Genomic DNA, 14,026 nt, shown 5'->3' with positions numbered 1-14,026 from the left:
GATGAGACCCAAATTAAAATATTACAAACTCATCTCTCTGAATTCCCTAAGAGTTCCTTTCTTGGTGATGGAGAGAATCAATGTTTCATACAGGTGTCTGAGAGCAAGCATGCAAGGTACATAATCAAACTGTCCCCAAATTAGAGCACTGGATCAAACACCTTTGTCGTTCCAGAATAGTGGCTCCCAGGATTTCGAGCAATCTGTCCTTTCCTCAGAGCTCAATCTATCCTGTGAGCAGGGCCTCCTATTATCTCAGTGCAGTTATAACACAACTGTAAACAATTCTGTTTTAACCACCATGGTTGGGCTTTTATGAGCTCACGAATCAAAACACACACTAGTAATCAAAGAAAATCTTCCGTGTGACCCATCTTTCCAACAAAACTATTGTGTACATACTACAAAGTACATTTCAAACAAACCAAAAAAAAAAAAAAAAAAAAAAATCCACAAGGCCAAACGAAATACACCATTTTATCAAAAGAGTAATATTAAAAAAAAAAAAAAGCTATGGACATTTGAGGTTTAAAAGAGAAAAACAAAACATGGATTTGGACATTTCCAACAGTAAATTATTTGAAAGGTATTTTGATGCCTCATGTTTTTTGCTGATGTTTTTGTTATCATTAAAGCATATTGCTTTTTATGGCTTTTGTCTAAAAGTCAGATTCTGTCACACAGCAAATAGGACCAAACCAAGAAGTAAGCTTCTCAGAGGTGAGGATGTGGTAGCAAAGTTCAGGCCCCATTTTTTTCTTTTTAAAGGAAAATATGGTATTTTGCTTAGGCATAATGGGTAATTATCAGTAACTGGCTAGAAGAAATGCAGATTTGGAACGGTATACAGGGTTGAGAGACAGCAGTATAACAGAGGGAGCCAGCAGAACAACTGGGCGACCCTGCTCCAGTCACTGACATGCTGACACTAGCTCATGCCAGACAGAACCACCTGCTGTCATTTGAGCCACCTGACCTCTGTGGATCTGGCTTCTATCTATAAAATGGGGACAACAGGAATTGTTGTTATGTCGTGTTCGACTCTGCAACCCCACGGACTGCAGCACACCAGGCTTCCCTGTCCCTTACCATCTCCGGGAGTCTGCCCAAACTCAAGTCCACTGAGTTGATGATGCCATCCAACAATCTCATCCTCTGCCACCCCCTCCCCCCTGCCCCTTCTCCTCATGCCCTCCATCTTTCTCAGCTTCAGGGTCTTTTCCAGTGCATTAGCTCTTTGCATCAGGTGGCCAAAGTATTGGAGCTTTGGCTTCAGCATCAGTCCTTCCAATGAATATTCAGGGTTGATTTCCTTTAGGATTGACAGGTTTGATCTCCGTGCTGTCCAAGGAACCCTCAAGTCTTATTCAGCACCAGAAAGAATCAATTCTTCAGCACTCAGCATTTTTTATGACCCAACTCGTACATCTGTACCTGACTACTGGAAAAACCACAGCTTTGACTATAAAGACCTTTGTCAGCAAAGTAATGTCTCTGCTTTTTAATACGCTGTCTAGGTTTGTCATAACTTTCCTTCCAAGGAGCAAGTGTCTTTTCATTTCATGGCTGCAGTCACTGTCCACAATGATACAGGAGTACAGGTCCACAAATCCTTCATTTCCATTTCTAAGATGGAACATTCAAAGACTACCAGACATTTTTTCATGATGCATCTGGGGCAAAATTACCCTGAACTGAGGTGTAGAAGTATAGTCGTCACTAACTCCACTTAGCATGAACATTTGTTTTGTCCCAGAAATATTAATGTGCTTGATTGTAGTGTGCCTCTGGGTGGAATATAATCAAAATCAATAAAATACTTAGAAATAAATTTAACCAAGGAGGTGAAAGATCTCTACATTGTAAATTATGATCAAAGAAATTGAAAAGAACACAGATAAATGGAAAGATAGCCTATGTTTGTAGATCAGAACACTGTCAAAAAATCCATACTACCCAAGGTCATCTACAGAATCAACATAATCCCTATCAAAATTTCAGTGACATTTTTCACAGAAATCGAAAAAACAATACTAAAATTTGTATGGAAATACAAAAGGCCATGAATAACAAAAATAACCTTGAGAAAAAATAACAAAGCTAGAAGTATCATGCTCTCTGATTTCAAACTATACCTCACAGATGAGTAATCAAAATAGCATGGTACCAGCATAAAAACAGAGCCAATGGCACAGAATTGAGAGTCCAGAAATAAATCTATACAGCTAACGAGTACATGACAAGGGACTTAAGAATACACAATGGGCAAAAGGCTTTAGTAGTCTTCTCCATAATTGGTGTTAAAATTGGATAATCACAAACAAAATAATAAGCTGGACCCCTATCTTACACCACTCACAAAAATTAACTCAAAATGGATTAAAGACTTAAATGCAAGACTTCAAATTATAAACTCCTAGAAGAAAATATTGGGTAAAATTTCCTTCACAACGATCTTGGCATTTTCGATGTATACCAAAAACACAAGCAACAACATTTAAAATAAACAAGTGGGGCTACTTCAAACTAAAAAGCCATCTGCACAGCAAAAGGGGGGGAAAAAAGACAAAAACAATAAAATGAAGAGGCAACCCATGAATGAAAGAAGATATTTGCAATTCACACATCAGGTTAAGAAGTCAAAATCCAAAATAGTCAAGAAACTCATAGAACATATTAGCAAAAAATAATTCGATTTAAAAATGAGTATAGAACCTAAATACTTTTTTCAAAGAACACATACATGTTGAAGATATAGAGAAAAGGAAACCCTCATGTAAATTGGTACAGCCATTAAAACGGTAATGGAGATGACTGTTCAATCAATTAAAAATAGAACTACCATATAACAGATCTAGTAAACCTACCTCTGGGCATCTATTCAAGGAAAATGACATCATTATCTTGAAGAGGTGTCTGTGCCACTGTGTTCACTGCAGCTTCATTCACAACAGCCAAAAAATGGAAACAGCCAAAGTGTCCATCAACACGTGGGTTACAAAAATGTGATACACAGACACACACATAAGCATTACTCAGCTAGGAGCAAGGAAGCCATTCTAATGTTTACAACATGGATGGACCCCCAGGGCATGATGCTAACTGAAGTCAGTCAGACAGAAAAAGACAAAAACCGCTATGATTCCACTTATATGCAGAATCCAAATAAAGCCAAACTCACAGAAATAGCACAGAAGGGTGGTCTCCAAGGATTTGGGGATAAGGCAAGAGGGACTGGGGGGAAAATAGGGGAGACACTGGCCAAAGGAAGCAAACCTCTAGTTACAGTGCGTTCTGGGCTCTAATATTCAGAATGGTGACTCTATGGAACGGTACTGAATTGTATACTTGAAAGCTGCTGTGAGAGTAAATCTTAAATATTCTCACTACACATAGTTATTGAAATGGTGGGTTTGTTAATGAACCTTATTGTGGTAATCATTTTGCAACATTAATATTTGCATCAAAACGCTGCATTATACACTGTCAACTTAGAAAGTTATGTGTCAATTATATCTCAACAAAGGAACAGAAAAAAGATAAAACCTTTATAAGCTTGACCACCACCAACTTGCCTTATCTTATTCACTCTTGCAGGTCTGGGATCTAGGTTCCAGGTTTGCATGAATTTCACAAATCTAATAGCATGTATTAGGAAAAAGATACCATAATGCTGTGTAACTCATGTGAGAACAAATCTTCCGCTAGAAAAAGACATATTTAAACGAACACAAAAAGCCATGGGGTGGAGATGCCGTCTGCCACAAGCCTGTTGGTGTTGAACTCAAGTCAGTTTGGTGCTCCTGGCTCAAGGCTGCCTGCACATGAGGAAGCCTGCAAAGCTGGTGTTGGTCTAGAGCAATAACCTGGGCCTGAGCCCCTTGATGTGAACACACACCCACTGCCCTTCAGGGGCTGGAGGTAAATCCTTCCATTTTAGGCAGCTTGAATACTCTAAAATTCTCCCTAGGGGCACTTTATGGTTTGCTTTTAAGACTCACTCAGGAAGAGGTGTCTGTGAATCCAGGCCTCTGTCCTCTCTGAGCAGCTTTCACAACTGCCACCTTGCACCCAGGAGGCTGTTCTTGTTGACAGAACTTGAGACCTAAATACGTGCATGCAGCAGTGTTGACTGACCATCAGCCCGGAAACCCTGTTAACTTCCTGGCCAGGCCATAAAATCTGAAATCACATTTCATTAACACCGAGTGTCTACCTGGGCTATGCAGGAGACTGAAGAGCAGAGCTTAATAGATGACTTCAACAAATCCTGTAAATGTTGTTTTCAGTCATCTGGGAAAGGTGAACAGGCTTTGGGGGTGGTGCTTTGTTCTTGGCAGCACCAGGCTTCTCTGACTTGGAAGCATGATGCTAAGACTTGATCCATAAACAACAAGGTGAGTAGTACTGAAGAGGAACTCTTTGGGGGCACAGAGGTGTCTGACTGAAGTTCTTCAGATAACGGGAAGCTGTTTTAAGGAAGACTCTGTGCTCAATGCATGGTGTCGGGGATCTCACTCCATTCCTCAAGGTGGTTCCTGATGGGGTCTTGCCCTGTCCATGTGCTGCTGGTCCACAAAGAGGAAGGGCACGTGTTCGCCCTGACAGTTTCCTCTGACATAATTCCCACCACCAACTCATTCTCCTGCTACTTCCCAGCCTCCTGGAAGAACAAAAATATCTAACTCGGCTCATTCTTTCCACCACACGAAACACAGCCAGGGTACCACCTATGGTAGCTTCTTTTAGAAGATGCGGTGGGGGCACTGAGTAAAGGCTGAGAAATGGCCAAGTACTATCTAGGTCCGGGGAGAAACGATGGGTCACTAGAAACCACTGGGAATTAGCTTGGGCTCCATCTAAACAGAATAAAAAACATTACTGCCTAAATTCCCAACACTCAAACACCTCATATGTACCTTTAGTATGTGTGTTTATTTGCTGCACCCAATTCAAATCAATCATCCCTTTTATGTGAGTTTAAGTCTTCTGTCAAAAGAACAGAAAACTTCTTAGTTCCAAATATTTTCATCAAACCACAATGTGAAGTCTAACTGGGGAGGGGGCAGTGGCGGTGGCTGGGGCTTCCTACCTGAGGCAGTAAGATATCGGGGTCAGGCATGGGTAAATCTACTAGCCCACAGTGGGTCTTTGCCTCATGTACATAGTGACTACTCACATGCAGGAACTCAACAATCTGCGATTGGCTCCAGGAGTTTTAAAGATGGGCTGTGATGCAGAAGTCTCCAGGCTGGTTAACTCATGTGAAAAGGGACAAAGAGCAGCAAGGTAAGAGCATCTGAAGACACCCTTTCCGTCCTCCTTCCCCCCAGCTGCAAGCCCAGAGCCTTGGGGTTTACACTGACTTATCTTCTTCAGAAGACATAGAGTTTGGGAAAATCACTCTTCTCCTCTGAAGCTCTGTGCCCTTTTGTGTAAATTCAGCATCCAGCCTGTCTAGGCCTGCTGTGAGATCAACCAGAGCCACTTTGGTGAAAACACTTGCTCATGCTTTTCCTCTGGACTGAAGGCAGCCCTGTGGGAACTCTCTTTCCCTGTGGGCCAAATAGCTAAGATCCCAGCTGAGAATTTCCTTCCCTGGGGAGAGGTAAATGAGAGCTCTTCTCCACTGCTAGTTCCTACCTGGTACCCAAAAAATTCTGTCACTCACTGCCAGAAACCCAAACAAGACTAAAATACAATGTTCACAGAAGCTTGTAAGGAAAGTTAGTTCCTACCACCAGAACAGCACTGGTGTTACAATGTTCCGACACATGAGACGCTTTCTGATGTGCTTGGGTTGTTAAAAACCAAAGTATTCCCACTGTCAGCTCTGAATGGAAGCTTGAACTGAAAGGCAGATAAACGCAATTAGCTCAAAACAAACAAAAAACACGGATGGTGGCAAGACTACTTTTTCTGCTGATGCCCCAGTGGGAAACTGAGGGGTGGTCGGACCCTAGGCTCACTGCTGACATCACTCTATAGGTTACCCAGGAGCTGGTAGCTATAGAAATGTACACCCAAGAATGTCAAGAGAATTTCTTTTGGTACCCACATCTTTATAATTTTTTAACTGCTTACTTAATGCCAGGCAAGGAATTCCAGTACAAATTTCCTTACAACTGGCGAAAATATCAGCTGACAAATCCCTGAAGTTATATGCTGCCAGTCCAAGAGTGTTCCACTGAGGATACAAAACTGGCTGTCTTGGCAGCAGAGGGCGTTGCTGGTGGTCTAGCTACTCCAAGTCCCGCTGTGTCCTGTGCCTCTGTCCAGAACGCTGCCTTCTGAATGTGCCATCAGCGTCTCCTGCTCATGGCTGTGGGGTCCCAGGATTTCGCGGTTATGAGACAGCTTGAAACTGGGTTTCCGGCTATCCTGTGGCTGTAGAATACCAACCACTTGCAGGTGTTATAAGCCTGCGGTTAGTTTCAGCGCACACCATTCCCGGATAAGAGAGATCTTTCGCAGCTCACTGGTTACAAAGCCAGAAAAGTAGCGGCCCACAAGGGAGGTGTTTATCTGCATAAACCTGAAGATGCCAGCATCTATCACTTTATGTTTGACCTGCCAGTCTTGAAAGGTCTTCAATCTGGGATTTTCTTTATTTCTAAGTAATTCTATGTAAGTCAACCTTCCAGTCCTATACACCATTTTCTTCTTTCATTCAAACTAAGTTTTCCTTGGTTCAGGGTGATTCTATCTTTGTCATTCTTCAGACTCTGCAAGACCATATGTGGAGTAAAAACTATGGGAGACCAAGTAATTAAAACATCAATAACATCAAGACTGCTGTGCAATCAATCTAGGCCTGAGACTGGTATCAGAGACATAAAAATCTAATCTGATAAAACCTCAGCAATGAGAAAAAAGATGCCCATTTATTTTTAAAAACTAGGTTTGATTATGCATTCATCTCAATTTTTAATCCAGTATAAGGGCAACTGTTTTGGCTCTCTATAAAGAGAAAAACTGAAGGGCATCACAGATTGACCCACCAGGCACCAAATAAGAATTCTAACTCCTTGAAGCAAGCACTTTCTTCTGCAAGTGTCAACACAGTAGGCAAGTGTCATACTATTTGTGCCAAAATGACTTTTCTTTTACTCAAAAAAATCGCTATTACTTTTAAAGAAATTTTAATAAGGATAAACATAATTAAGAATACTTTAGAACATTATCATATCTGATATAGCAGCACTCGTAGCACTCACATTTGAAGTGTTACTTCCACGATGAACAGTGCTGAATTCTTAGCACCTAACCACTCAATACCTCATTCAGCTAAATCACTGAGATACTCCAGACCACCATGAGGTTCCCAATCTTCAGCCTTCTTTCTACCCAGTGGATCTATAAAATGACAGGTTTTTGAGTCCCAAAGTTTAGAATTCTTCAAGTGCTTTCTTATGCTGAAGCTTCACACACTCAACCAGGAGCAGCCCAAGGGATCTTAAGCTTTCAAAGACTTCAGTGTATCATGCTGGAAATGTTTCACAAAGGCTGGAAATAGTATGCATGTGCTAACTCTAAAGCACCGTTGGTCTCACAGAACTTCCTGTGATGATGGAAATGTCCTATAAATTTATAGAGTCCAACATGATAGCCTTTAGGCACATGTGGCAAGCTGAACATCTGAAATGTAGTTAGTATGACAGACAAATTGAATTTGTAATTTTAATGAAGTTAGAGTTAAATAGCCACAAATGGCTAACTAGTGGTAACCATACTGAACAGCACAGCACAGTACAGCTCTAAGACATCAAGACTTTTGAGTAACAAGCCAACTTTTTGACAAACTAAAGAGGCAATCAATAAATATTTGGTAGCAACCTGTCATCAGTAACTTCTATCTACTCTCCCTTCTAGCTCTTCTCAAGTAAAAACAAAAAAAGAATTAAAAGAGCAACAATAAAAAGCCCACATGACTTTTAAACAACAACTCCCTTGAATAAAACTAATAGGTCTTAATATATATAAGGAGTGGCACAGTTAAAAAAAAAACAAACACAAAACCCTAAAGCCAGCAAAACAAAGAATTAGAAATAAGCATACTAGAAGTTACTTATGTTTAATGCTTAAAAGTCTGAATGCACAAACAATCTACCATTATAGAAGTACTGGTGGTCAATACAATGCATCAGAACTATGTACAATGCACAGTTTAGTATCAAAATCTTTCTACACTGTAGAGTTTTACGAAACTGTTAATGACATCAAACACTAAGCACTTAAGACACCATTTTGTTTTCTGCTACCACACTAGGAACGTCAATGGACAGTCCGTTTCAACTTGCAGCATCCATCCATTTCTAGTATGAAATTAAGTAATTTTCTACTTATACAATAAAGTTTATCTACACAGTTCTCTTGATTTTGATCCATAGCAGCAAAGGCACTGTACATCAGCAGATCCACAGACTTAAAAGATTCTTTTAAAGCATTCGAACAAAATAATAATAATTAAAAAAAGAAGTCACATATCATAGTTTAACACAACAACATAAAAGATAACAACAATGTTTTCGGCACAATGGCACAGCCTGTGTCCATTTCAGGGACATCCAACTAAGACATGGAAAGAACTGGAGGTAAAGCAAGCAAGTCCTCATCCCAGGTGAGAGTCCATTCTTCCTGGTTTTCAGAGGGAGGCCCTTGCAAATCCTCCTCTGCTGTCCTTGTCTTGTAAAAGACGTGACCTGCACAGTGGGAGGACTCCTCCCCTGGATCTGCGCCATTCCCAAAGAACATGCCAAAAAATAGCCCCTAATTTATCGTAGACAAAACTGCCCAAAGGCATACATCTCCCTTTGCAAAGAAATGTGGCAAAAATATCCAGAAGGGATTAAGTTCTCCCTTTGAGGCCAAATTTAATTTGTTCATCTGTCTATAATACAATAAAAAAGGAATTAAAAACATATTACAAAGACACTTGTCAACAAGTCAAAAAAAGGAAAAAAAAGAAAAAGTCCAAGTACTTTTATCGAATATAGTCTAAAGCTATAGATATATTTGTTAAAGTTGTCCGAATAGACTCAAATGAATATGGTCTGTCACATTCTAATTGTTTAAATTTCCAAACATCTTTTAAAATATGTAAAAACAAAAACAAAAAAATCTAACAACACAGCAACATATTGCTTCCATATGTAATTATACATTTCACATCTCTATACAGTCATTAGTCTACATTTAGTGACATTTTTAATCAGTTATTTTAACCTTCCTTTCCCCTCCTTTGCCAAAAAAAGGGGGGGACGGGTATCAAGTACAACGCATCTTCATTACCAATGCAGGAACAGACAGCTTTATTTAGTCAGTCATTGTTAGAAAGCCTTCTTTAAACAAAATAAATATATTACAGATATAATACATAATTAAAGATTCCTTTCACTGTTAAGCAGGGTTATCCATGATCTTCCAAGTAGATAGCTGAAGATTTTGATATCACAGGTTCTTAATGAGTATTCACAATTCAACAGCAGGGAGGAAGTGGGGAAGGAGGGGCTAACTCCACAACTGCAATGAGTAATAGGAAATCCTTGGTTCTGGATGCGGGGGAACAGAAGAAGGAGAGAAAAAAGTGCTACAAGGAGAAGGAGTCCATTCCGCATGAAGATTTGTCCTTAATAAATAACTTCATAAACCGTGGCCTTCTTATCCCCAGAGCCAGTGACAATGTATTTGTCATCCACAGAAATGTCACAGCTGAGCACCGATGAGGATTCTTTGGACTGGGAAAGAGACACACAAACACGTTAAAGACGGAAAGAAAAACCTATGAATATTGAGAGGCAGGACTGGAGGACTCAGAACAAAAAGAAGCAGAGCATGTTCCCTTGACTAAAATAGGAGCTCAAGGAGAAAATGTAGTCCCTTAAGTCTCTTTAAGGTATACTCTTAAAACGGCTGAGCCAGGTGCATTCCCACTGACATTTCACTCTGTTGGTCTGGAGGCTCTTGTACTGGGGGTGGGAGGGGTTCGGGGGGTGCAGAGACGGGGACACTGAGTGCCAGGCAAGTCCGCGGTACAGTCCCCCGCTGCTGATGAAGGAAGGCTTTACTTCAAATCCTGGTCTGCAGCTAAGGGCAGTGCTCTCAGTATGAAAACCCTCGGTGTCACTCAGATGGCTTGGGCGTCGATGGAGCCGCAGAACACCAGACACATCACTTAACCTGTCTGGCCCTATTTTACCCATCTGCCACCTCAGAGGGTAGTCTCAGAGTCCAGATGAGGTTAGATAAGGGGGAACTGCACTGAAAAGACTATTTGTTTGAGACAAGGAATGCAAAAATATTTCTAATATAAATCCTAGTTGACCCTCATGTAAAAACAGAATGTAAATGTACAAGTGGGAGTGAGTTCAATAGTTAGGAGGAAAAATGTACCCCTCATGGAGTTCCAGTACCACATTCAACTACACCAATTGCAAAGCATTCACACTTAACTTTTAATTGTGCTAAATAAACAAATCCCACAAGATTTTACTGGGGCTTTGAATAGTTAAAAAAAAAATGTTTGACATGTAGATGCTAACCTACTACAAGCATTTCTCAGACTTTTAGTTTGCAACCTGTATTAAATACATTTTATTTCCCAAACCAGCAGATACAAGATATAACACACTTATTACAAAAAGATATACTCTTAAAATATTTTCATATTTCAAAAAAGTGCTGGTTGGGGACTTCCCTGATAGTCCAGTGGTTAAGAATCCGCCTGCTCACGCGGGGACATGAGTTCGATCTCTGGTCCAGAAGACTCTACGTGCTTCGGGGCAACAAAACTCATGTACAACAACTACTGAGCCCACTCTAGAGCCCCAAAGTCGCAACTACCAAGCCCACGAGCCTAGATCCCATGCTCCTCAACAAAAGAAGCCACCACAATGAGAAGCCTGCACACTGCAACTAGAGAAAGTCCACACACAGCAACAAAGACCCAGCATAGCCAAAAATAAATATGTTTTTAAAAAAAAGTGCCGGTTGGGATCATCCAAAAGTCATGATACAAAAACCACTCTGTAACATTATAAACTTCACGACAGCAAGAATATGCTATTTTTATTATCTTGCACAGTACTTTCACTCAATGTACGCAGTTTTAGATTCAAATGAATTAATCTCCTCTATGATGACTTAATACCATGTGGTCAAGAAGGCTGCAAATCTATTATGCTATTCCTAAAACCACCTAGGAAAGAGCATCCCAAATACGTAAGGTTAAAAAGGAAATCTCTGACTTGCTTATGAAATTCTCACATACTAGCAAGAGAGATAAGACGTGTGTGTGTGTATCATGCCAACAATCCAGTACCCTACAAATAATTCCACAAACTACACAAAGTATCACTGAATTAATAAGAATAAAAGTTTATAAAATTAGTCCAAATTTATTAGTTTCCTATAGCACTCTTTTTGGCATAGAGGGGACAGAAATATTGATAACATGCTAATTAGTATTCAAGCAAAATGCTCAAATTTTACACAAAATTTTTAAAAGCCACAGTGCAAAACATAAAATTTCAGAGAAGACATGAAACTTCTAACATGTAAACAGGAGAGAGAACCACAGAGCACCGAGCACCATGCAGTTAGCATACTGGGAGTGAAGGCTACACATGTGAAGCATTACCTGGAATATACTGGCCCCATAAGGTGTTCTCCAGGCATTCAGAAGGTTGTCCTTTCCCGTGCTTACAAACCATTTACCTAAAGAAACAGGGTTTCAAAAAAGGCAGTGTCTATTACTTTGTCAGAATCCTAAGATTTGTGTTACAGAGCATCAGTGATACACAGAAAACTTACTTAATCTGAAACAAGTAAGAGTTTCCTTTCACTGGAAAGATAAAGCCCACTCTCACACTGAATAAGTGAGTTATTTATACTTAGGACAGGGATGAAGTAGACAGATACCAGAAAATGACACAGTATTAGGGAAGTAGGCATGTGTGAGAAAGGAAGAGAATTCTGAGGAGGGACACATCCATGAACTGAAGCTCTGACTTGAAACGAAGCAGCAGGAAGGTGGATGGGCAGATGGTGGACACGGGGGGCTTGCTTACCACAGTGGGCGAACTTGAGTGACAGCACGCAGCTCTCGTGCAGGTGGAGCTGGTACTTGTCGGGCTTGGTGACGTGCAGCACCTCCACGTTGCTGTTTTCCATCCCCACGGCCAGCCATTCTCCGGTTGGGCAGTAGCCCAGAGAAAAGATCTAGAATGGAAACAGGTGACAATGATGGTGGCTACAGAGGATGTACTTCCGTTAACAGGGAGGCGAGGCACTGCTTCCTCTGGGGATACTGCTTAAATAATGAAAGAAATCAAGAGGCATGATAGTGGATGCTTGGGGCTGGTGCACTGGGACGACCCAGAGAGGTGGTACGGGGAGGGAGGAGGGTGGGGGGTTCAGGATGGGGAACACGTGTATACCTGTGGCGGATTCATGTTGATGTATGGCAAAACCAATACAATATTATAAAGTAATTAACCCCCAATTAAAATAAATAAATTAATATTTTAAAAAATTAAAAAAAATAAAAGTTAAAAAAAAAAAGACAATGTTAACTGTGCAGGAAGAAATCAAAGGCAAACGTGTAACCCCAAGTAATGAATCAGATATCCACAATCCAACTTACTAATCAATTGCAAGAAATTCAAAGGTCTACAGAGTAATGCTTATTGAAATAAAAGTTTGCAAAAAGCTTGTAATAAATGAGATTTAAAAAATCTGTCAATACAATATATACCATTGTACTATTTTTCTTAACTAATTCAGCGTCAAAAGTGACTGTCACATGGTTAAGGAATTGCTCTTGAAGTCTCTGATATATCTCACAAAGTCATGCGTGTGTGCGAAGTCACTTCAGTTGTGTCTGATTCTTTGCAACCCTATGGACTGTAGCCCACCAAGCTCCTCTGTCCATTGGATTTTCCAGGCAAGAACACTGGAGTGGGTTTGCCATGTCCTCCCTCCAGGGGATCTTCCCAACCAGGCATCGAACCCGCATCTCTTATGTCTCTTGCATCAGCAGGCGGGTTCTCTACCACTCGTGCCACCTGGTCACACGGTAAACGAATATTTGCTCAAGTCTCTCATACATCTCACACAATCCAGTCTCTAAGATGGCACGCGCCCGAGCACACACCTGGGAGGTGAAGTCGTGCTGCTGCAGCTGCCGCCCCTCGCGCAGGTCCCAGGACCGGACCGTGTTGTCCAAGCCGCCCGTCCAGAGCTTGGTGCCGTCGTTAGAGATGTCAATGCAGCTGGCCCCGTCCGTGTGGCCCTGGAATTGCCTGAAGATGCCAACATGGAGAAAAGTCCTTGAACTTTTAAAGTTTTTAGGTGAACTTAGTTTAGAATTCCTCAGTCATCAGTTTCACTGCAGGCCTGATTGGTATATTTCCTTTTGGTTTATTAGGTTTTCTATTATTCAAAATAATAACAAAGCATATATGTAGAGAGATTAAAGTTTAATTGAGATGCTGAATCTCCTGCACTTTTTATTTATGAAAACTTAGAAGTACTCTTCAAATTACTCATATGCTAAAACATGACTGAAATAACTGATAGGAAAAAGATGTCCATTTGAAACAAGAGAACACAGCTACATGAATATGAATTAATCAAAGATATGATCTGAGACCTACTCTATCCTTGGGATATGAAGGAAGGAGAGAAGGGAGGAGGATGCAGGAGATCTTTCCCTTCTGAAAGCTCTGGGGAGGGGCAAAGGAAGGGGCAGGACAAATTCTGCATTGAGCAACAATGCAGCATAGGAGGCCGCCCCAGGAGCACGTGGAATGTGTAAGAAACGGGGGCTGGGGGTGGGGATTAGAAGCAGTTCCTCATAAGAGCCTTACCCTAAAGGGAAAAAAGTCATGACTACTTTGTTTTTGGAATCATTTATAGAGTTGCATCCTACAAAATAAGTTACAGGTGGACAGCAGGGGTCTCTTCTCCTTCACCCTGTCGCCGGGCTCCCTTACAATCTCTGCAGACCCTTTAGCGCTTCACACCT

General features: G+C 40.9%; 1 protein-coding gene across 3 annotated transcripts in view; it reads right to left on the bottom strand.

Moving 5' to 3' along the window:
- Positions 1-7,268: 7,268 nt before the first annotated feature.
- The window catches only part of TLE4 (TLE family member 4, transcriptional corepressor), a 159,213-nt gene continuing 152,455 nt past the window's right edge, over positions 7,269-14,026 (bottom strand). For all 3 annotated transcript variants that reach the window (XM_052645416.1, XM_052645417.1, XM_052645418.1), the window contains 4 exons: positions 13,154-13,301; positions 12,069-12,219; positions 11,639-11,715; positions 7,269-9,737 (listed from right to left, as the gene is read on the bottom strand). In XM_052645416.1, the coding sequence (XP_052501376.1) occupies positions 9,630-9,737; positions 11,639-11,715; positions 12,069-12,219; positions 13,154-13,301 (484 nt within the window). In that variant the 3' untranslated portion in view covers positions 7,269-9,629. The remainder of the gene's footprint in view (positions 9,738-11,638; positions 11,716-12,068; positions 12,220-13,153; positions 13,302-14,026) is intronic.

This window comes from Budorcas taxicolor, chromosome 8, assembly GCF_023091745.1.
Source record: "Budorcas taxicolor isolate Tak-1 chromosome 8, Takin1.1, whole genome shotgun sequence".
Lineage (NCBI taxonomy): Eukaryota > Metazoa > Chordata > Mammalia > Artiodactyla > Bovidae > Budorcas > Budorcas taxicolor.
The sequence above is the reverse complement of the archived record's forward strand: the minus strand, read 5'-3'. Positions and strand labels throughout refer to the sequence as shown.